Source organism: Symphalangus syndactylus, chromosome 23 (genome assembly GCF_028878055.3).
Source record: "Symphalangus syndactylus isolate Jambi chromosome 23, NHGRI_mSymSyn1-v2.1_pri, whole genome shotgun sequence".
Classification (NCBI taxonomy): Eukaryota; Metazoa; Chordata; class Mammalia; order Primates; family Hylobatidae; genus Symphalangus; species Symphalangus syndactylus.
Window position 1 is genome coordinate 65,771,314 of NC_072445.2, and position 23,550 is coordinate 65,794,863.

At 48.8% G+C, this 23,550-nt stretch overlaps 1 protein-coding gene across 2 annotated transcripts in view; it reads left to right on the forward strand.

The window, feature by feature from the left end:
- Positions 1 to 19,306, forward strand: part of LYRM4 (LYR motif containing 4) — a 154,451-nt gene extending 135,145 nt beyond the window's left edge. Inside the window, exon 3 of one of the 2 annotated variants that reach the window (XM_055263686.2) lies at positions 18,891 to 19,306. In XM_055263686.2, the coding sequence (XP_055119661.1) occupies positions 18,891 to 18,959 (69 nt within the window). In that variant the 3' untranslated portion in view covers positions 18,960 to 19,306. Of the gene's footprint in view, positions 1 to 12,908; positions 13,283 to 18,890 lie in introns of those variants that run through there. The other variant, XM_063632678.1, reaches the window with a different exon arrangement.
- Positions 19,307 to 23,550: the final 4,244 nt, after the last annotated feature.

The window sequence follows — 23,550 nt, forward strand, 5'->3', positions numbered from 1 at the left end:
TTGTCTACCACCAAAAAAATGTAAAGGATGGTGTAAATGTCAGTTTCCGGGTTTCATACTATCCTATAATTTGGCAGGATGTCTCCATTGGAGGAAATAGGGTGAAGGGTACAGGGACCCTCTCTCTACTCTTTTTTGCAACTTCCTGTGAATGTATATTTATTTCAAAATTAAAAGCAAGGGTTAAAAATAGTAAATTGTAATGTAACAATGTTGTTTTTATCACAGGTTTTTAAAAACCCACTAAAAATAAAAAGGAAAAAAGGATGATACAGATCACACTGTCCATAAGAAAAATAACGTAAGCTATAAATAAATGCAAACTATACATGTAATTGTCTAGTTGCCACATTTTAAAAAGCAAAAAAGAACAGGCAAAATTAATTCTAATAACATAATTTCTTTAACCCAGGATATTTAAAATGTTGTCATTTAAGCAATACAAAAAAAAAAATTAACGTATTTTGCTTTTTTTCTTACTAAGTCTTTGAAACCCAGTCTGTATTTTACACTTATAGAACATCTCTGTTTGGACCAGCCATATTTCGAGTGCTAAATAGCCACATGCCCAATAGAATAGCACAAGTCTAGACAGTATTGGGGCTATAATTGCAAAATCTTTAATGACTTTTTAACCTAAAATTTTTAACATCTTTATTGAGATTCACATACCTTAAAATTCACCCATTTAAAGTATATTATTCAGCCGGGCATGGTGGCTTATGCCTGTAATCGCAGCACATTGGGAGGCCGAAGCAGGTGGATCACTTGAGCCCAGGAGTTACAAGACCGTCCTGGGTAACATGATGAAATCCTGTCTCAACAAAAAATGCAAAAAGAGGCCAGGCGCGGTGGCACATTCCTGTAATCCCAGCACTTTGGGAGGCTAACGTGGGCAGCTCACTTAATGTCAGAAGTTTGAGACCAGCCTGGCCAACATGGTGAAACCCCATCTCTACTAAAAATACAAAAATTAGCCAGGTGTGGTGGCGGGTGCCTGTGGACCCAGCTACTTGGGATGTTGAGACAGAAGAATTGCTTGAACCAAGGAAGCAGAGGTTGCGGTGAGCCAAGATCATGCCACTGCACTCCAGCCTGGGTGACAGAGTGAGATTCTGTCTCAAATAAATAAATAAATAAAGTATATTATTCACTGGTTTTTAGTGTACTCAGAGTTGTGCCAGCATCACTACAATCAAATTTAAAACATTTTCAGCACCCCAGAAAGAAACCCCGTACTGATTTGCACTCACTCCACATTCCTTCCCACTTGCCCACCCATCCCCAGCCACTAACCTGCCCTCTGTCTCTATGTATTGGCCTATTCTGGATATTTCATATAAATTGAATCATAACAATATGTGGCCTTTTGTGTTTGACTTTTATCACTTAGCATAATATTTTCAAGGTTCATCCTTGTAGCATGTATCTGAACTTCATTCCTTTTTGTGGCTAAATAATATTCCATTGTATGAATATACCACATTTTATTTATTTGTTCATCAGTTAATATGTATTTGGGCTGTTTTCACTTCTTGGCTTTTGTGAATTGTGTTGCTGTGACTGTCTTCGTACACGTTTCTGAGGCGTATGTTTTCATTCCCTTGGGTGTAGTTGCTGTACAGAATCATTCTTGCACTGTACTTCTGTTGCTTTTTCATGCATTTCTCTTGGCTGTTATCTGCCTGCTGTCTGCATTCTTCAAATACCTGAGCATTTCTAGCAGCTACACTGCCGATCTCCCCGGGGTCTTGAAGGGTTTGTTTCCATTCCCCCCCAAGCATTATACTCAGTTGGTGCTGGTGGCCTGGCTCTCGCCGGGTCACTAGCAAAGGTCCAAGGATGTGAAGCGCTTTCATCACTGTCTTCCAAGGGAGAGGAAGCCTTGCGTTTGCACAGCTCCAGAAGAGTCATTGTTTTGCATCAGAAGAGCTTAGGATACTTCTATCAAAAAATAAAGGAACTAATCTTCTTATCTAAAGGGCTCAACGTGGTGGTAAACTCTGCAGCTTTCTATAACAGGGTCCCAAAGGTAAGTGACAGGAACATATTACTCTAATTCAGAAATAAACCATGTGAATGGTGAAAGGCGATGTCTTCGCAAACTGCCCAGAAGGAAGGTCTTGTCCCACCAATGGGCAGTGTCCTCAGGGTTAGACCCAGCATCAGTGTCCCTTTGTCTTGATGCTGAGAGAGGTGGATCAGCCGCCTTATTTGAACCAAAATGCACATTAGAAATGGGTCCAAAGGAAAGCCACTTACTGCAGGCTGAGTTTGTGGGATTCAGGGGTCAGAATGAAAACCCAGAGCTTTTCTCACTGAGCTTATCATCAAAGCCTTTAAGGTTTGCTTTGCCTAAAAAGAGCTGAGTCCCTCAGATATCTCAGTTTCCTAGTTCATATGAGTATATTAGAACATCTTGTCCCTAAACAGCATGGAGAATGCTCCTGGGAGGGGTGCCTTCCTCTGCCAGGCTCAGCTGCAGGCTTGTGGCAACTCCAGGTGTGGTGACCACTCTGGGATTCTTGTTCCTATTCTGCCACGGCTTGCCCTGAGACCTTACACAAGTGCCTCCTTCTCTTGGAATTCATTCCTTCGTTCAGCAGAGTGGCTGAGGCACCATGCGAGGCTGGGAACAGGCCAGGGTCACTGTGCTCGAGGAGCTGCCAGGTGCATGGGGGTGTTTGCTCACAGCCTGGGCCATGGGCTCCATCCCGGCTGCCTAGACCAAAGGTTCCATGTTGAGGCAACCAAAGCAAGTGATAGGCCAGGACTAGTTGATTGGAAGAGGGAGGAGAGCTTGGGGAGGGCCTGGCATCCAGCCAGGGAATGAGGATTCCATAGGAGTGAGCCGTTCTAGAAACCACTGGAGGTTTCTGGGCCATGGGTTGATGTGATGAGCATGTGTCTCTAGAGGGATGACTTCAGCAGCCATGCAGGTGCAGCAAGGTGGGGCACAGGCCCCTTCTCCTTACCATGGCTGCACCAGCCACGTCAGCAAGGCCAGGAAGATGCCCACAGGTCTCGTATGAAGATGACCGGCTTCCCAGACTCTTGGGAATAGTTTCACTAGGAGATGAGGGAAGCTCTGCACTGCTAGGTGCTGGGGACATGAAATGGGCTCATCCCGACTTCAGGGAGCTCACAGTCTCATGTCGGAGACAAACACTGAAACCACACAAAGTATATTGACAGCCCAGTGTGGCTGGTGCTGGATGGTGACAGGGCACAGTTGTGAATACCTGGAGCAGTTTTCCAAAGCATGGTCTGCCGCCTTGTCCCAGATCTACTAACTCATAATCTCTGGGGTGGCAGAGAGCCCTCTGGTAAATCTGACACCCACTGCAGTCTGAGCCCTGCCGGCTGAGGGAGCCAGGCAGGGAGGTGGGTCAGAGGGACACTTGCTGGTTGGAGGGCCAGCCCCTGTCAGGATGAAGTCTGCTGCCCGCTGTTGATCCTTTGTTAAATGGCTACCTGCCTGCAATCATGGTGATTGAAGTCGAATCCCATCTCCCTGAATAGAGGTGATTGTCGCTTGCAGATCCACCCATGAGGGACGAATATTTCTGAAGTCACACTTTAGGCCAGTCGGGGGCATAGGCAAAAGGGGGAAATGGAAAAGAGGAGAAAGAACAAAGAAGCAAAGGACACAAGAACTCATTAAAGCCCTGTGTCTGCTAGGAAAGAAACCTTTTCTCTTAATTTTCTTAAAACTAGAAAATAAGGCTGGACGCAATGGTTCATGCCTGTAATCCCAGCACTTTGTGAGGCCGAGGTGGGAAGCTCACCTGAGACAGAGCAGCGGGGGCAGCAGCAGGAGAAAAGGGGACACGTTCTGGTGTGGAGGCCAAGGCCTCTGGGCCGGTGTGTGGAGCCCTGCAAGTGGGTTCTTTTCCCTCTAGGTGTTTAACTGGGAGGGGTGTCCAGTCAACTGGGCCTCAGGGACCACACGGGCTGTGGAGCTGCCAGCCAATTCCCCATGCCCTAAGACAGCCCCAGGGGCCCGGGAGGGAGCTTGCTGAGAGAGAGCATGTGCCCGCCCTCTCCATGGCCCTGGGAGAGCAGAGGACTACCAGAGAGCCACCACAGTTGGACTGGCACCAGAAACAGGAGGCCCAGCTCCCCACCTCCCAGACCCCGGTGTCGTCTGAGGCTCCCATTCACGTCATCTTCACCTCTTGCAGCACATGGCTGTTCTGTGCAGCTGTGCGTGCATCTCCCCTGAGGAATGCTAGAGAGAAACTGCACTGTGAGTGGCTTGATCGTGGCCTGTCACCACAGACCATGGCTTCCTTTTCAGGGACAGCCCAAAGTCTTACTCTGAGGTCCTCACCCTACAGGTGACACTCAAAATACTGAACTGCCGTGGGCCGTCGGCATGGGCCCCTCAGAATGGAATCTGGTCACACTAGAGCAGCATGTCAGGGGCCCACCAGGCCGGACGGGAGCCAGGGCACCCCAGGAGAGGGAAAAGGGAAGGAGGGCGGTTTATTAAGTAGGGGCTGTGGGAACGGCTGGAAGTTGTTCAACTTCTGACCACAAGGCCAGGACATGCTGGCTGAACGTCAGTTTTGTCCTATTCCCTGGCCAAGGGTCCCCTTCCCCCAGAAGTGCTTATACATATACTCAGACGTCTCCTAGATCCTGCAATGTGGGGGTCCTGCAGAAGAGCTTAGGAGCAGCATCTTCGGGGGTGAGTCATGTTAACCAGGGTGCTGCCTGTTCCCTGCTCACCGCCCCCTGCCCCACCACTGCTGACTCCCCATGTCCCACCCTCTATTCTCTCTCTCACCTCCACTCTCCACGACCAGCTCTTCCTGAGGGCTTCTGGGAACAGAGCTGCTGCCTTCCCAAGGCTGGGGTTGGGATGAGGATGTGTGTGCTGGGCGCGGGTCAAGTATTCTCAGAGCACCGGGCCCACCGCTCCAGCCCAGGCCCTGTGGCTCAAGGCGATGTTTTTCCCTCTCACCATTTTGGGGCTCCCTTCAGCCTGACTTCTGGGTGGGGCGAGACAGAAGGGAGCCCAGGCAGTTGGGTGTGTTGGTATACATATGACCTCAATATCGTTAGCCTATGACATCATTCCTGGAAGGCTCCCAATCCCTGGGCGATTGAGAGGGTGTTGCTGGCCATGTGTTTTCAATCCTTGGATGTCGGGTAGCGGCTCCCTGTGGGAGGTGAGCAGAGGAACACAGTGCAGCCATTGGGAAGAGAGAGTTGGGTCTGTGCGTGCTGATGTGGAAGGATGCCTGGGATGCTGAGCGTGAAGGAGCGTGCGTGCTGGGAAACCGTGCAGACGGGGATGTCTGCCTTGTTTGTCTCTGTTGGTATTCACCACCATTTCTTGCATGAGCCAGATGTTGGCCCACGAGGGCAGAGGTAGGACAGCTGCCTCCAGCCATGGCATGCAGTCAGGAACAGGTGGATGTGGGACTGTCCAAGAGAAACTTCTGGAAAGCACTGGGTCGGCGAGAGGAGGGAGCCCAACGGGGAAGGGGCACTCATTGCGTCTCATCAAGGGATGTTGTTCATTCCTGACGATTTGATGCCAAAAAGGATCAAACTCCCCTGGACCACTTATTTAAAGAGGCCAGTAATCAGCACATTTTACAAGCCTGAATTTAAAGGAAAAAAACAGGTATGACTTCTGGTTCCTACTCTGGAAGCCCTGTCCAGTTCTGAGTGTCGCATTTCTGGTGTGGTACCCTTGACTCTGGTTCTGCTGTGTTCGTTGCTCTGGAAATTGTGAAACTCTCAGAGTGGTGACATCTCAATGCTACCCTCCATCTGGAAGCCCACAAAGTCAGGAACTTCTAGAATCAGATTAGTGTGGGTGATTATTCTCTGTACCGTCCAGCCAAGCAGGGTGCTGTCAGTCATCACCAGATGAAGGTGACAGGCAAAACCAGAGAGGCAGTCCATCTTTAAGTCTCTGCAAACAAGTCGTCTGGGGGTGGGCGAGCAGACTCGGGATGTGCCTTTTTCCCGCAGGTTTCTGCTGAGCTTGCCTGCTCAATTATATTAGGTTAAAGCAAATATTAAAACCAGAACTGGTTCAAGTTGACTTTGAAAAAAGGTGCCCCTGGAGGAGTAAAATAGCAACAGGCAGCCTGATTGCCCCAGAAAGTTTGTCAAAGATATATATCCCCCAGAGCAGGTGGCGAACACACCATCAAGAACTGGCTCATTCCCCAGCACACATCCCAGGAAGGATCAGCCTCAGCATTTGCGTCACCTTGTAGCTAATTGTAGAGGGGCCAGGATTCTGGCCTTGCCACTGTGGTTTTGGTGGCATGAAGCAGAGTTCAGGGACAGACATGCAGCTGAGCTTTGGTCTCTCCCCAAATGCAGGAGTGTGACCTCTGATGGGACGTTACCTCTGGCGGTTTGCCTGGGTCCTGTTGTCGCCATCCCAGGGAAATGCCAGGTTTTCCTCTGACGTGATGTTTGGGCCCTGAGTTCTGCCCAGTTCCCAGAAGGGCCTGGTGACAGTTGCAGCGGTGCTGACATGTAACATGGTGTGTTGTTTGGATGCTTTTTCTCGGGGATCCTCTGTTGTGCAATGCTGCATTGCCAGCTCCAGGGGACTCCTGGCTAGCGGCCGGCACTGTTTGCATCCACTCTTCCCATGTGGCCTTCTCTGCACTGACCATCGGGGTCAGGGAGGTAGCTGTCTCCTGTTTTATAACTGTCTTCCCCACCCTGAGCAGTGGTCTAGACCAGCAGATAGAAATCACGCATAAAACCCAGCTCCTCTAAAGTACAGATGTATGTATAGAAGACAGGAAGATATTCCCTGCCTTCAGCTAGCAGTATAGCAGGCGATAGCATCCTATAGGAACACCGTAGGGTGCAAAGACACTTCTGTCCCCTGGTTTTGTAGTCCATGGCCCTATGTACCCAAAGTACACCTGGTAGGAAAATAGATACCCTGGTTTTTCGCTTGTTTTTTGGAAAAGTATGCACTCCATTGCAGGGCAGGGGTGGAGGGAAGGAAAGCCAGGTAATACTCAAAAAATAAGTGCTAAGCCTGAATCCCCTTAGATGAGCACTGCTTCTCATTCAGGGACGCTTGTCAGAAGCAAGGAAGCAGTGACGTGTGCCCCCGCCCCCCAACTACCTCCCTGTTGAGAAATTCCACAGGTAGGGCTGGGCCACCTAGGTCCTACTGAGAGGCGAAGCCAGCTGGACTTCCTGGGTCGAGTGGGGACTTGGAGAACTTTTCTGTCTTACAAGAGGATTGTAAAATGCACCAATCAGTGCTCTGTAAAAACGCACCAATCGGTGCTCTTAACTAGCTAGAGGTTTGTAAAACGCACCAATCAGTGCTCTGTAAAAATGCACCAATCAGCGCTCTGTGGCTAGCTGGAGGTTTGCAAAATGGACCAATCAGCACCTTGTAAAATGGACCAATCAGCACTCTGTAAAATGGACCAATCAGCAGGACATGGGCAGAGACAAATAAGGGAATAAAAGCTGGCCACCCTCAGCCAGCAGCAGCAACCCACTGGGGTCCCCTTCTATGCTGTGGAGGCTTTGTTCTTTCGCTCTCCACAATAAATCTTGCTGCTGCTCACTTTTTGGGTCCACACCACCTTTAAGAGCTGTAACACTCACTGTGAAGGTCCGTGGCTTCATTCCTGAAGTCAGAGAGACCACGAACCCACCAGAAGGAACAAACTCAGGGCACACTACAAAGCAGACCCCGTGGCTCCTGTGCACAGACCTCAATAGGAACCTCTGCCTTAACATGTGTGCCCATTCAAAAAGGACTCACTCCTGCAGAGGGAACAGAAAGCTTGTGAGATGGGAACCACTGTTAGCTGCCCACGACTTTGGGCTCTTTGAGATCCATTAAAACACTTTCATTCCCAGCCGGGCATGGTGGCTCATGCCTATAATCCCAGCACTTTGGGAGGCCGAGGTGGGTGGATCCTGAGGTCAGGAGATCGAGACCAGCCTGGCCAATAAGGTGAAATCCCATCTCTATAAAAATACAAAAAAAATTAGCCAGACGTGGTGGTATGCACCTGTAATCCCAGCTACTCGGGAGGCTGAGGCAGAAGAATCGCTTGAACCCAGGAGGCAGAGGTTGCAGTGAGCCGAGATCATGCCACTACACTCCAGCTTGGGTGACAGAGTGAGACTCTTTCTCAAAAAATAAAATAGTTTCATTCCCTTTCTTATGATGATGTGGAATGTCACAGATGCCATAGAAAGAGACCATCACATGGTGGGCCTTGCCTGTTTTTTGTTTTCGTTTTTTTTGTTGTTTTGTTTTTTTGGAGACAGAGTCTCATTCTGCCGCCCAGGCTATAGTGCAATGGTGCAATCTCGGCTCACTGCAATCTCTGCCTCCCATGTTCAAGCGTTTCTTCTGCCTCAGCTTCCAAGTAGCTGGGATTACAGGCATGGGCCATCACGTCCAGCTAAATTTTTTTGTATTTTTAGTAGAGACGGTCTTGTCACGTTGTTCAGGCTGGTGTCGAACTCCTGGCCACAAGTGACCCACGCACCTCAGCCTCCCAAAGTGGTGGGATCACAGGTGTGAGACACCACAACCGGCCTTTTGTAACCGAACGTAGACATTCAGAAAGACAACAAGCCAGTGCAGCATGCTGACAAAAGTGGGTAAGAGTGAGGGAAACCGTGTGTTCATGATTGAGGCAGACACTCGAGAATGAACAAGGGCTCTATCTATAGTCATCCAGGGACAGTGGATGTGGACTGGACGTGTGGTCATGCTGATGAATAGTGCACGCTCTTGCACCTTGTTTCTCTCTTGTCCCAACAAGCAAAGATGAAACATATTAATTATTAACTGTGACACGGGATAGTGGGAAGGGATATGAACTTGCTCATCACTCTGCCAGCAACAACACAGAGGAAATAGGAGGCCAACTCCCCACCGCTTCCCTCCACATTAAGAATATCCCATATCTAACATTCAAGGCTTACAGGAAGGATGGAGATGGAGTGTGTACTGGGAGAGGGGAGGCAAAAAGATGCACCCCTGGCTTCTTTGAAATGGCCTTCTTTCTCAGCTACCACACTTCGTTGGAGATTGAAGTTTCAGTAATCCAGTTCGGATGATCCCTTCAGGCACTCCTCTGTTGCATAAAATGGTGGCAGAATTAAAAGTAGCAGTGTTATCCTATTATATGTAAACATTTTGAAAAACAAGCCTACTGGATTCTAAAAAGAAAAAAGGTTGTGTGGACTGAGGGCTATTTTTAGAGGAACACCATGTGGTCGATATTCGTAAGTTTGGGTTTCACAATACTTCTTGCTGCTATACAGAAGAGACTGAAAAAATATAGACATAAACTCATGTCTCTCTATTTCAGTGTGCTTTTTTTGAAAAATTGGGAAATATAAAAAGCATGATAAAAATGGTCTATTTGACAAATAAGCTTTTATCGCTGGTGACTTGACTGTGACAAGGCTGTGGCAGTGCCTCTGCATGCTGGGATCTCACCAGAGACAATTGCTGCATGAATTGCAGGCAGTGTGAAAGGATGTCCAGCCTTGTCATAAGCCAGAGGAGGGGCACAGATGTCATGCTTACCTTCCTCAGTGCAGGTGACAGGAGCAGGCAGTTTAGCATGTGCCATCTGAGACCATATGCTGAAATCCTACTATCAAAAATGTATTGGCCAGGCATGGTGGCTCATGCCTGTAATCCTAGCACTTTAGGAGGCCGAGTCAGGGAGATTGCCTGAAGTCAGGAGTTTGAGACCAACCTGGCCAACATGGTGAAAGCCCATCTCTACTAAAAATATAAAAATTAGCCAGGTGTGGTGGCACATGCCTGCAGTCCCAGCTACTCGAGAAGCTGAGGCATGAGAATCACTTGAACACAGGAGGTAGAGGTTGCAGCGTGCTGAGATCACACCACAGCACTGCAGCCTGGATGACAGAGTGAGACTCTGTCTCAAAAAAAAAATATATATATATATAGTTTTGGTGGCCTAAGGGGATTTTTTTGGCCTTCCAAAGCCCCCATGAAAGTGTAGCTGTCTTAGGAAAGTGCAGTATCTTAAAAATCTGCTTCTGAAACTGAGTGTATCAGAAGGTACTCAAAGGCAACAGGGTAAAAACAGTGCATCTTCTTGGAGGGTCAGGGTTACTTGTCAACTTGGAGGAAAAAAAAAACTGTTAAGAGACTGGGTCGTGCTATGTTGCTGAGACTAGAGTGCAGTATTTATTCACGGGCGAGATATAGAGCACCACAGCCTCGAACTCCTGGGCTCAAGCAATCTTCCCACCTTAGATTCTTGAGTAGCTGGGACTACAGGTGTGCACCAAGGTGGGTTTCCCTACCACATCTGGCAGGGAAAACATTTTCATACGAAAATAAGCACAAATATGCTATAGAGCAGAGTACACCATTTACATGAAGATCAATACGAGACTTTCAAGAAATATTCTGGCTACCACAGCCCCTTTAAGCTAAGTCCCAAATCCCCAGGAGAACAATTTTTTTTTTTTTTTTTTTTTTTTTTTGAGACAGAGTCTCGCTCTGTCGCCAGGCTGGAGTGCGATGGCACGATCTCAGCTCACTGCAACCTCTGCCTCCCGGGTTCAAGCGATTCTCCTGCCTCAGCCTCCCAAGTAGCTGGGATTACAGCCGCACACCATCACACCCAGCTAATTTTTTTTTTTTTTTCTTTGAGACAGAGTCTGGCTCTGTCCCCCAGGCTGGAGTGCAGTGGCACCATCTTGGCTCACTGCAAGTTCCGCCTCCCGGGTTCACGCCATTCTCCTGGCTCAGCCTGCTGAGTAGCTGGGACTACAGGTGCCCGCCACCACGCCCTGCTAATTTTTTTGTATTTTCAGTAGAGACACGGTTTCACTATTTTGGCCAGGATGGTCTCGAACTCCTGACCTCGTGATCTGCCCACCTCGGCCTCCCAAAGTGCTAGGATTACAGGCTTGAGCCACCGCGCCCGGCCTAATTTTTGTATTTTTAGTAGAGACAGCGTTTCACCATGTTTGCCAGGATGGTCTCAATCTCTTGACCTCGTGATCCACCCGCCTCAGCCTCCTAAAGTGCTGGGATTACAGGCATGAGCCACCGCGCCCTGCCCATGCTGTGCATCTCGACAGAGACAGGCCTTGCACAAATCTGTGCATGTAAGTAACGCTTAGCAGGCCCTTGCCAGGTGCCTAGCACTGTGCTTATTTAATCTTACCAGTAGCGTTAGGACATTTCATATATTTGGGCCCCGGGAAGGAACTGGGGAAAATGGTAGATTTTCTTCATATCTAGTGTTTTGTTTGATTCCCATAGCAACTTTGCGAAATAGGCAGGAAGTGGCAGAGGCAGGAGTAGGATCCCAGCCCAGGGCTGCGTCCGTTCCCCACCCACTACCCTGGCAACTGCGCCCAGCTTCTGGGACCCCCATCAGACAGAGATGTTTTGCGGGGATGACTGTGCATTGCTTCAGAAGAGTAAGCGGTGAAGACCTGAAACATTGTACACAATTGTATTTTCTTATCTCCTGCTCCTTCCTCCCCTGCAGGTTATTTGTCTAATGAGTCTCAGAGCTCTTAAGTGTTTCTGGGCCATCTAGTCATCCCCGGCTACTGGCAGTTGAGTAATCTGTGTACTTTCCCAATGGACTCTAATGCCAACTCCCTAAACTTAATAGAATAAAAGTGTGATCAGCTTTAATGACCAATTTATGCACAGTAATAGTCTGATGTGGCTGTATAAGTCAATTTGGGATTCTGGAGGGACTGCAACTTGAAGGTGTTAATTGCACTACCTTACTTCCGTTGACCAGACCCTCTCACCTGCAGCTTGGAGCATCGTTCTCTGCCATTAGCACCACAGCATCAATCCCAGCCAGCCTCCTGTTGTGTGCTGACACATTTTACAGCCCAAATACATGCAATAGAACTGTTACACAAACATTTATTGCCTCAACTCCTTACCCCTCATTGAGATAACTTTTTAATATTTCCTCCCTGTGTGAACTGAATATTTCCCCTTCTTCTGTAATGGCTCTGAAAATCCCATATAGCCCCGGATTCTAGCCTTAAACCCTCTGCTGGGCCAAATTTAAATCATTTGATTTCACTTAATGGTCAGTGAACATTCTTTTTGCAGTAAATGGTCCTACCGCTGTTTTTGTTCACTTGTCTTCATCAGTTCTGTGTTTCCACTTGTGGCTCACCATCAGAGTACTCTGCACTCACTCATCTATCTGGATTTGAGAGTCAGCGGGCACAGACCCTTAGAACCATGGAGTATGGGACTGATATTTTTAGTTGTCAGGTACTTTCTGAGTACTTTCTAGGTGTCTGGCACTGTCCTAAACTGTGCTCTGAAGGCACCTAAGTCAAGTAACATGATCCCTTCTCCCTCCTCCCCTCAGTCACCAATGCTCATGTAGGGGAACTGAGGCAGGCACACTTACCACTTCAGTATAGGGACCATGTGGGTGGCCCCAATATATGCAGCATATATATTCAGACAGACATGCATCTCTATAGCCTCTTAATAGCATTCACATTGTAAGACCTGATGCCATTAGTTTTTTCCCCCCAACGGCCATAAAATTGTCATACTGGAATGGGTTTTTTTTTTTTAATTTAATTCAAACTTCTGTCAAAGCAGGCTATAAATTTGGTTAGTTTTGATTTCAAGTTTCCTGAAACTTGGCTCTTCAGATTGCCCCCCAGTTCTCCATTCTGTGGGTTTCCTTTGGGGTCTTTTCCATGGGGCCGATCCCACCTCACAGCTACATGCCTTACAGGAGGGCACCCCAACCCCAGAAGTGTCATCCTCTACATTGGTGGACTTTGTGAAATAAACATGATGGTAACTGCTGTAATGGGGGCTTTGGTAAGGAACACAGCAGAGGGCCACACAACAGGAGAATCCTGTGTTCTTGTTCTAGCCGCCGCATAGAGAATACGGCCTTCAGCACTCAGAGCTCACACAGGGAGCTACGTGGGGAGACGCGTGTTTGTTCTGCGGCATGAGAAGTGTGCCGCCAAAGCCTCAAAGGGGCCACCAGAGGGAGCGTCAGCCGGACAAACAGACCTTCTGGAAAGTAGTTTTGCAAGATCCATCAGTAACCATCAAAATATTCACCTCTGTTTATCCAACAATTCTACTTCTAGAAACCTTTTATAAGGAAAAAATCAGATTTAATAAAAGGTTATATATAAGAATGATAATCCTAGCATTAAGTGGAAACAGTCTAAATGTTCATCATATGGGAGTGATTAAATAGATTATGATATATCTTTACAGTGGAGTATTATACAGTTACTGAAAATATTCCTTAAAAGAACAGTTAATGACATAAGGATCATAATACAAAGTTAAGTTAAAAAGCAAGTTATGTTATGATCCCACATTTAAATATTGTGTATATATACACCACGTTTTAAATCTATACGTGATTTAACAGACTAGACAAAAATACCAAACTATTAATAGCCACATATCCAAATGCAACTAAATATTTAGAGCAAGCTTGTCCAACCCACAGCCTGCGGGCCACGTGCAGCCCAGGATGGCTTTGAATGCGGCCCAACACAAATTCGTAAACTTAAAACATGAGATTTTTTTTGCGATTTTTTTTTCTTTAGCTCATCAGCTTTCGTTAGTGTTAGCGTATTTTATGTGTGGCCCAAGAGAATTCTTCTTCTTCCAGTGTGGCCCAGGGAAGCAAAAAGATTGGACACCCCTGATTTAAAGAGAGAAAGAACAGAATCTTTATAATTTCCTGTGTAGCTTTTTTAAACTTTGGAAACAGCTACAGTAGGTACCTGTTGATTGCACCTCCCCAGGTGATAGGGACATTGTTTCCACTTGCCACAGGGCACAGATCACCCCCTTCTCTGCACCAGCCTTCGTTTCATTAGTCCTGTGATCTCTCATTAAAATTCTCATTGTGCATTCAGGTCAGTAAGGATTGCTTTAGCTGTATGTAGCAAGAAACCCAAGTAACAGGAGCTTTTAAAAGATGGAGGTTTATTCTTCTCGCACATGAAAGAAAGCTGTGGCAATAAGGCGTCCAGAGCCGGCACGGTGGTTCCCTGGTCATCAAGCACTCAGGCCCCACCTTTCTGCCCCCCAGCCTTAGCGTGTAGCTCCCAGATCAAACTTACCTTACAGTGCTAGATATCCGCTGGTGTTCCAGCTATCAAGTTCATATTCCAGGCAGAACGGAGACAAACGGGGGGGACAGGCAGGCAGTTGAGTGCCCCCATTCTGAGGCAGCCCACTTTAAAGAACTGTCCTAGATGCTCCAGCCATGATGACAGCTGACATCTCATTGGCCACCTCTAGCTGCACAGGAGTCTGGAGAGTGTAAACTTCTAGATGTCCACTGACCCCGTAAGGAAAAAGGAGAGATGGATGCTGGGCAGGTCACAGTTATCTCATGTGGTTATCTCAGATTTTCATAATGTAGGCTCATAGTTATAGTGATGTGTAATTCGCGTTATGAAGAAATCACTGATTAGCCAGGCATGGCGGCACATGCCTGTAATCCCAGCTACTCGGGAGGCTGAGGCAGGAGGATCACTTAAGCCTAGAAGTTCAAGACCAGCCTGGGCAACATAGTGAGAACCTGTCTCTAAAAAAAAAGAGAGAGAGAAAAGAAAGGAAGAAATGGTTGGGACCTGGTAGAGGAGCAGCATTTTGGAGAAAGCACTGGACAGAGATCAGAAGATCTGGGGTTCATGTCTTTGTGTCTATATGGATTGATTTTTCTGGGCCTTCATTCTTCACCAGAAACTGAGGGCAGTGATTCTTACAGCATCCACATGCAGCAGTCTTGAACTTGCAAGGGTGGGTCACCCTTCAGTGCAGCACCCACGTATTCCTCTGGCTGCCCCTCTATAACTTCTGCCACTCCTCCTTCCAAGCTGGAATCACCTCTCACCTGCACTCTTTTTTGGGGGGGGGACGGAATCTCGCTCTGTCACCCAGGCTGGAGTGCAGTGGCGTGATCTCAGCTCACTGTAAGCTCCGCCTCCCGGGTTCAAACCATTCTTCTGCCTCAGCCTCCTGAGTAGCTGGGATTATGGGCGCGTGCCACCATGCCCTATGTATTTTTAGTAGAGACGGGGTTTCACCGTGTTGGTCGGGCTGGTCTCAGACTTGTGATCTCGTGATCCACACGCCTTGACCTCCCAAAGTGCTAGGATTACAGGCATGAGCCACCGCGCCCAGCCTCACCTGCACTCTTACTGGTCCCTTAACTGGGTCCCCTCGCCACAACTCTCTACCTCTTCTTTGCCTTGACCCGAAGACGAGATGATCTTTTTAACCACAGATCTGGGTGGGTTGGTGCTCCATTTTTAACATTTTAACAGCTCTCCTTTCCCTCCAAGTGGAGCATGGCATCTGTGTTCTGGCCCTACCCCGCTTCTCTTTTATTCTCTCTTCTCTGCCTTCTCCACCCCCATCCTCACCCTCACCCTTCTGTATCCACACTCATCCCTTTTCTGTCTCTGACAGGCTCCACGTCCAGTCATGTCATGGGCTTCTCACCCCTGCCCCAGCTCCAGCCTCTGGGCCTCCGATCTCCTCCTCCCTTGAGGCCGTCTCCTCTGAGAAGTCTTCACTGACTCCCTCAGGCTGAGTCACATCTTCTAGATCCCTCTAGTCCTGTGTGCCCTCCTCTGTGCTAGCACATTCCAGATGCTAGGTCATTTATCTCAATTCTTGTCTGTTTTCCCTTCCTGGACTCAGATTTCTGCAGGCATTAATCAGATCTGAAAGTCTCACCCACACAAGGTGCCTGGAACAGGAGGTGCTCACATTGTCTGCAGAACGACTCAGGGCTGGAGCTGCTCTTCCAGGGCTCCTTCAGGTTTTCTGGGTCTTTAAACACCTGCGCACTGTGTGCTGTATATGCCTTTCACTTGTAGGAAAGAGCCCTGCCTGCCTGTCCGTCTTCGCGGCAGAGCCATTTGCTCTCAGTGCATTGGGCTCAGATTCCTTCTCTCGCTCACTCATCACAGATCTGCTGAGCAGTGTTGTCTACCAGGACTGTGCGAGGCCCAGGGACACAGAAAGCAGTGTTCACCAGTCCTGCCTTTGAGGGGCTCTCGGGGCTGGAGAAGGGAAGACAGACATGAACTGGAGCACGTGACCTCATAGGGACCACACACACAGACCACACAGATGGTCCAGGTGGCTGCAAAGAAGAGGACAGGCTTCGCGAGCATGCCGCCCAGGCTGCAGGCAGTGACTGGGTGGACAGAAGAGCGCCCTCCCTTCAGGAGGGGGCAGGAAGCCAGTCACCCCTCCTGCTACCGCAACACATTTCTCCCCTCCATGTCTGCCATGACTGTCCCTTGGCCAGGTTCCCACCAGCGCCCTAGGGACTCCCATGCCATGTAGGTGCTGTACTGGTTGGGGACCTCACACGTCTTTCTCTTGACACTGGCCAGCTTTGTTGAGGGCCCAAAGACTGCTGGAGCTGCAAAGGACCATAAAGATCACCTAGAAGTTTCCAGACCTCATCCCACAGGCAAGGAACTGAGACCAGAGGAAGTGCAGAGTCTCACCTGGCAAGTGGCAGAGCCACCCAAGCTGCAGCCCAGCTGTCCTGTTCTTCCATCCCAGGGCCTTCCCAGGGTGCCACCTTTCCTTCCAGAGTGCCAGAAGTAGAACACGTGGATCAACACTGGGTCATTCAGAGACCATGCGGCTGTCATTAGAGGCGTCCCAGATGGATCCTGGAGCCGTGGACAGTGCCTGTAATCACAGAAGCTGAGAGTTGGAAGGAATCCATCTGGTTCAACCCCAGTCTAGCATATACCTTCCTTCTGCATCCTTGCTTTCTGCTCCTCACGGGGACAGAGAACTCACAGCTTCCCAAGCCAGCCCATTGCATTTTTGAACAGGTTTCTTCTTCTGCCGTCCCATAACTCCTGCCTGCCACTAAAGCCTTGGGAAGATGATGGTAAACTCTCTCAAGTACTCATGAATGTCCGATTGTGGACACTTCTAGGACAGGTTCCTGGGGAATCCCCTGAGATCAATTAAATACAGAGCAAGCTCCCAGGTAACTGAACCATCCGAGCTCTTATACAAAATTGTTTGTATTAGCCTAGTTTTAATTATCCAAAAAGTAATGGTTCCCTTTTTTTTAAGGATCATTGGTATTCTAGCCTTTCTTTTCTCAATATCATTTGATAGTGGGTTCATCTATCTGTTGAGGTTAATATATGAAAACAAAACCAGGTACTATTCAGGGCGGAGGACAATGCCAATCTTCCTCTTCTCTGTAGTAGGGTATAGATGGCTTCAGCTCACCCAGCAGCTATTTCAGGTTGTCCAGAAGGGAAGGCCAGAAAAGTCCCTGTGCTGCATTCATCATGACTATACCGTAGCCCCTGAGAAACCCAGTGCGGGTTCTCACAGCCCTCAAGATGACTTCCGACCTTGCCACCTAAAGTGTGGCCCATGGACCAGCAGCATCAGCATTACCTGCAGGTTGCGAGAAACGCAGCACCCAGACCCGCCCCATCCACTTGCATCCAAAGTCTTCTCTGTATTAATGAGAGGAAGGGACGACTGAAGACACGGTAGCAAAGTTCATCACTGTGACTTGTTAGGAGTTGTGCTGGAGCACTCATTCTCTACACCGCCTTCCCATAACTCCTACCTACCGCTTTTGGTTTTTAATTAGGACGTTCACTTGCATTTAAAAATACCTGCAAGATCTCCCCCAAATCTCCACTGTCTACTTCTCTTTCTTCTTAGATGACGCGCTGCTCTCGCCTCTTCCTTCGCTTTCCCTTGCACCGCAACACTTAGCAGTTATTATCCATGCCACAGACCTTCAAGATGCCTCTGTGCAAGGGCAGACTGGAGACCGAGCAAATGGCATGGAAAACAGGACACTTCAGATGGACCGCGCGGCTGTCCTTGGTGACAGAGCACCGCTCTTTAACACGTGCTGTAGTAATGACATGATCGCCTTCTGTCCAGGGTCTTCACTTCAAAATAGAGCACCGAGATTGGGGAGGAAAACCATATGAGGATGTTGACCCCTGGCTGCTCTGGGTGGTAGCTGTGGCCTTTAGGAGTTTACCGTCGTTTGCTTAAACAGCAGTTACTCGCCCCGAATTACCCATAGATAGTGACCAACTGGTCTGAAATCCAGATAGACTTGCTAATGATCAGCCCTTTCTTCACCAATTCCACTTGTTCTTAAAAATATCACTCAGGAAATGCTTTTACAGAAAAATTGTGGCAAGACCCTTTGTTTCAGAGGAAAGACCTGCTCTAGCCGCAGATGATGGCTCCAGCATCCACCTGGGACAGTGGAAACATTGGGCATTAAGACACTTAATAAAAAGGACACTTTAAAAAGAAGGGGGCAGGAAAGATAGAAGACAGGAGGTGCAGGCACTCAGACAACTGCCCTCAACCCCACCCGGGATGGGCCACGGAATAGGTGTTTCCATTACCCTGAATGCAATGCTTTTTCTACCCCAGCATAGACGGCACCCATTTCTGCACTGTTCTAAAACCCTATGCAAGAGTCAGTTCTAAGGGAAGGAAGTCCTCTCAGGAGAGGAGGTGCCGGGCACACGTCTGACAGCTCTGCCACCAGCAGGCAGGCATCGCCCAGCTCAGCACAGCCTCAGAATCCCAGGCTGCAGCCTCCTGTGCTGTTTCAGAGAGAAGGAATGGGTGTGTGGATCTCTGTGACTTCTCAGAGAGAGGGAAATGCGGGTTGGATGGTGCTCTAGTGGCTGGCTTTGCCCCACAGTGCAGTTGCCGGAAGGCAGCAGCCCTGGGATGGCCGACATTTGTATTAGAAATGTTAGGAAATGTTCTTTCTGACCTTTCCCAGGGGCTAGAGGGCCATGGTTCCTGACCTGTGTCCTTTCTTTGCCTTCAGGTCCACATTGGCCAACTGTATTCAACTGACAAGCTGATCATTGAAAATCGAGACATGCCCAGGACCTAGCAGGCCGGGGACCAGCCACCAGCGGCGGCCAGGGACCACCTTCAGCATCCACTCTGTTTGAGATGGGGGCTCCCAAAACCAGCTTACAATAGCCTTTTGCGCTGCCTGCCCTTTGGGAGCTGATAAACCAAGTCACGTTTGCGTTCTGTTGCAGGCTTAGTGAAAAAGGACTGCTGTCTTTCCTTGGTTCGAGTGTTAGAATGGAGAGCTGGAGTTCATTGAGAACAGTGCTGTGTGTTACCGCGTCTCCCTCCACCCCGTCCCTATGTTGTACTCATCACCATTGTGTATGGCATTTCTACACTTTGTTTCTTGGTCCTTGACAATAAAAAGAATGATCTCCCTGAGTCTTTGACCCCAGATAAACCCCTCCCGATTAATGCATTTTCATTTCCTACTGATACAAGGCCTGGAGAGGACTGTTGGGGGCCCTCAGGGAGGGTTCAACCTTGAGACGAGAACTGCCTTGGTGAAGGCAAGTTCAAGCACCACATGAGACTGGGGGCAGCATGGAGTAGGGCAGGGCTACGGGGGTACACGATGCACCCTGCAACTTATACCTGAGCCCAGTACAACAAAGGTGACGGGTGTGTAGGTGCACACCCAGAGATGGAGCACTGCGGATCAGCAACCTCAGCCCCACCTGGGAGCTTGCTGGAAATGCAGGCGCAAGCCGCTCCCCACACCTGGTGAATGAGAGAGCCCCAGCCTGACCCAAGCCCAGGGCGACTCCCATACCCTGAAGCCTGGGACATGCTGGGCAGCACTGGTGCCCAAATCTGGCTGGTGGACAGAAGCACCTGGAGAGTTGGAGAGCTTTTTAAAAAGACACCTCTCAGCACTTCCCTCTCTGCAGATTCTGACTCAGTAAGTGAGGGGTGAGGCACGGTCATTTTTCTTTATTTCTGAAGCTCTCCCAGTGTTTTCAATGTTTAACCATTTGGGGACCCCTGCTCTTTAAGTATATTATAGGTAATAAAGATATTGTTTGTATGCATTTATTCTTGGAAACAGATTCATTCCAAACATAGAAAACAAATAACTCGCTTGTCATCTGGGGAGTTTACAAGGGACCAGACCTGGCAGAGCAGTTTTTTGTTTCCCTTTGCATACAGTGTTCAGTGGATTTGGCATCTGTGTGTTAAGGTTTGGAACAGGCTCATATAAATAGCACCGGTCCTGGAGTAGCTGCAGCACTGTCACCCCCTCATGTTAACTCTGACAGTCATGGGAGTGAGCACACGCAGTCTGAGCCCATGTTCTTCTCACCCTCTCATGAGAACTCATGTCTTCTGGTTGCTTTTAGAGAGCATAGATTTGCTGCAATAATGCATTCAAATAGATGCAACGTGTAGCCATTCTATTTGGCAGTACAACTTTTGATTTCAGGATAAAGTCTTTTTTTTTTTTTTTTTAAGACGGAGTCTCGCTCTGTCGCCCAGGCTGGAGTGCAGTGGTGTGATCTTGGCTCACTGCAACCTCTGCCTTCTGGGTTCAAGCCATTCTCCTGCCTCAGCCTCCCGAGTAGCTGGCATTACAGGGGTCCGCCACCACGCCCAGCTAATTTTTTGTATTTTTAGTAGAGACGGGGTTTCACTATGTTGGCCAGGCTGGTCTTGAACTCCTTGGCCCCCCAGAGTGCTGGTATTACAGGCGTGAACCACCACGCCCTGCCAATTTCAGGATACAGTCCTGAGCATCTGAAAATAATGAAGCTCTTAGCAAGTCCCAGATCTCTTACCCTCTAACCAGTTCCTGCCTGGGAGCTGCAGTGTTAAGAGTACGTGCAAAGCCCTTAATTGGGGGAGAGCTGTTGGGTGGACAGTGAACGGAGGTGATGGGGCAAGGGTAGTCGCTCCCTTCAGCTGACTGTCACGGGGCAGAGCTGCCCAGCCCAGCCCTGTGTGTGGCTCTGGCTCAGGTTTTCCACCTTGCATCAGCGGAGTGGAGTTCGTGGTCACTCAGCAGTGAATGCATCCAACCACGCTACTAACGCACAGCCCTGCTGATTTATACTTAAGCAACTACTACTTGGAACCGAAGTCCAGATTTGAAGCTCCGTGCTAAAGGTATCAAATTGCTAGCAAGGTAACAGCTCCATAAGAGACTTCCCCACTGCCCCAGGTTTTATGCAATGAGGCAGTCCACCCAAACTTAACGTGGGCTGCAGGCTGTCACAGCAGGTTGCTTTTGTGTTCATTAAACTGCATGAATGGGTTTGAACATGCCCAAAGCCTTGCTAATGCAAACTTAATTTTGTAAAATTAACTGTGCCTTAGGAATCTGCAGAAAGATATAAATCCGAATTCTGTGGCAGGAAACGCCACAAACAGGCCTTGGTCCTCCACATTTCAGGTGTATATCTGGCAGGCAGAGCCTGGCACTGGGTACTCCCCAACTGAGATGACCCAGTATTGATGCTAGAGCTTTCAATAAAGTGGCATTCCCATAGGGGTGATCCCTGGTGTTTCTCTAGGGAAGCATTCCACCTCCTTGACTATGCACCAACTGAGGGGAATGTGGGCAGCTCCAACATCCATCATGGCCAGCCTCACAGAACTCTCTAGAACTTGTGCCTGCTCTGAAGATAGGATCCAGGCTGGGGTCTGGATATCACTTTGCAGCGCTAACATTTAGCAAATGAGAACTACTATCATTAGTTAACTTCCCAGGCAAAACTTACTGGCCGAGCAAGGCTATATCCTAGACATTCAGAGATGGTTCTGGGCTGGGCTGGCTGGGAAATCTTGCACGGCCAAGTACAGGGTTGTGTTGTTCTGATGGCGGTTGGAATCTGGATTTTGGAACTGAAAGAATTGGCTAGATTGCTTTAGGTATACTCCGTCCTGCTACTAAGTAGCAGTGACCTTTAACTCCCTTCATCCACAGCCCCTGCCATACAACCCACCGTCATCCAGGAGCAAAAGGGACAGGCAGGGGGTGAAGCCTACAAAGATGACAAACATCAGAGCTCACCTAGTCCAACCCTCCAATCTTCAGGTGTTAAAGAGCCTGAACAGAGTCGGGGCCTTTCCCCTAAACCCCTTTCACTCATTAATTTGTTCACTGAGTATTGACTAAGGCCACCTAGTGCCAGGTGCCAGGGAGCAACCAGCGAACAAGACAGACGTACCTTCACAGAGTCTGTGTCTAGCAGGGAAATCCAAGAAGAAAATGACAAGTCTTATGAATGTTACAAAGGGGGAAATAAGAGTGCTGCCAGAGCCGATGGGATGGGCCAGGAAAGGGCTCCCTGGGGAGGGGATACTTAGGCTTGCAAATTAATAATGAGGATTGGCTGTGTGAAGGTGGGGAGAGGAGCTCTCTAGGCAGAAGGAACAACACATGCAAAGCCTTTAATTGGGGGAGAGGGTAGTGCCATGCAAAGAACTAAAGGGAGTCTGGGATGGTGGCAGGCAAGGAGGAGGGCTCTTTCCACATCGCGGAGGGCCTTGGAGCCTCGGCCTAAGGATGGTGAGCAACTCGGGAGTTTTTAAGCAAGATGAGGTGTTCGTTTTGTTTTGTTTTGTTTTGTTTTCTTGAGACAGAGTCTCACTCGGTTGCCCAGGCTGGAGTGCAGTGGCATAATCTCAGCTCACTACAACCTCTGCCTCCCAGGTTCAAGCAGTTTTCCTGCCTTAGCCTCCTGAGTAGCTGGGACTACAGGCACACGCCACCATGCCCAGCTAAGTTTTATATTTTTTAATAGACACAGAGTTTCACCATGTTGGCCAGGCTGGTCTTGAACTCCTGACCCCAGATGATCTGCCTGCCTCGGCCTCCCAAAGTGCTGGGATTACAGGTGTGAGCCACCACCCCCGACCAAAGTTCGTATTTTTTAAAAGGTCACATTGCCTGCTTTTGAGGGGATACACTGGGAGAGACGCAGGGACACCAGCCTTTGGGAGGAGTGGGGGATTAGGTGTGGCATTCCAGGCAAGCGATGATGGTGACTTCAGGAGGCAACAGCTGAACAGAAGCAGAGTCAGCATCACCCTGAGAACTGGCTGGGCTGGGCCGCTGTCCAAGGAGGATAGGAAACCTGGAGCAGAGCTGCCCCCAGCTGAGCACAGCCTGAGCTCCCCAACCCACCTGCGGACGCGCAAGGAAGTCCACAGAGTCCCCTACCCTGGTCTAGCTTAGGTCAGTCATATTCAGCCACCCCTCAGACATGTGCTAAATAATTAACTGTTGCATTAGTCACTGAGTTTGGAGGTAGATTATTATGAAGTAACAGCAAACTAATACAGAGAGCATCTCGTGTGATACCTTAATGTATTACTTTCTCAGGGCCACATAGCAAACCAAGAGTAGGCAGACAAACGGCCAAAACTGCAGGTCTCCTGTATGGGGACATTGCCACAAATACCTTCAGAATACAGGTCACTCCCTTTAGAGAAAAGTCCTGGAGAAACAGTTGAAACAGCCATCACGTGTCCTACAGATAGAAGGGCTGGCCAACCAGAAAGAAAAAGTCGAGTCAGCAGGACTTGGTGATTGATTGGATGAGGAGACCAGCCTGAGGGCTGCAGGGAGTCAGGAGGAGTTCCAGGAGCAGGGCCTGAGGAACTAAGAAGGGGCTCTGGCTGAG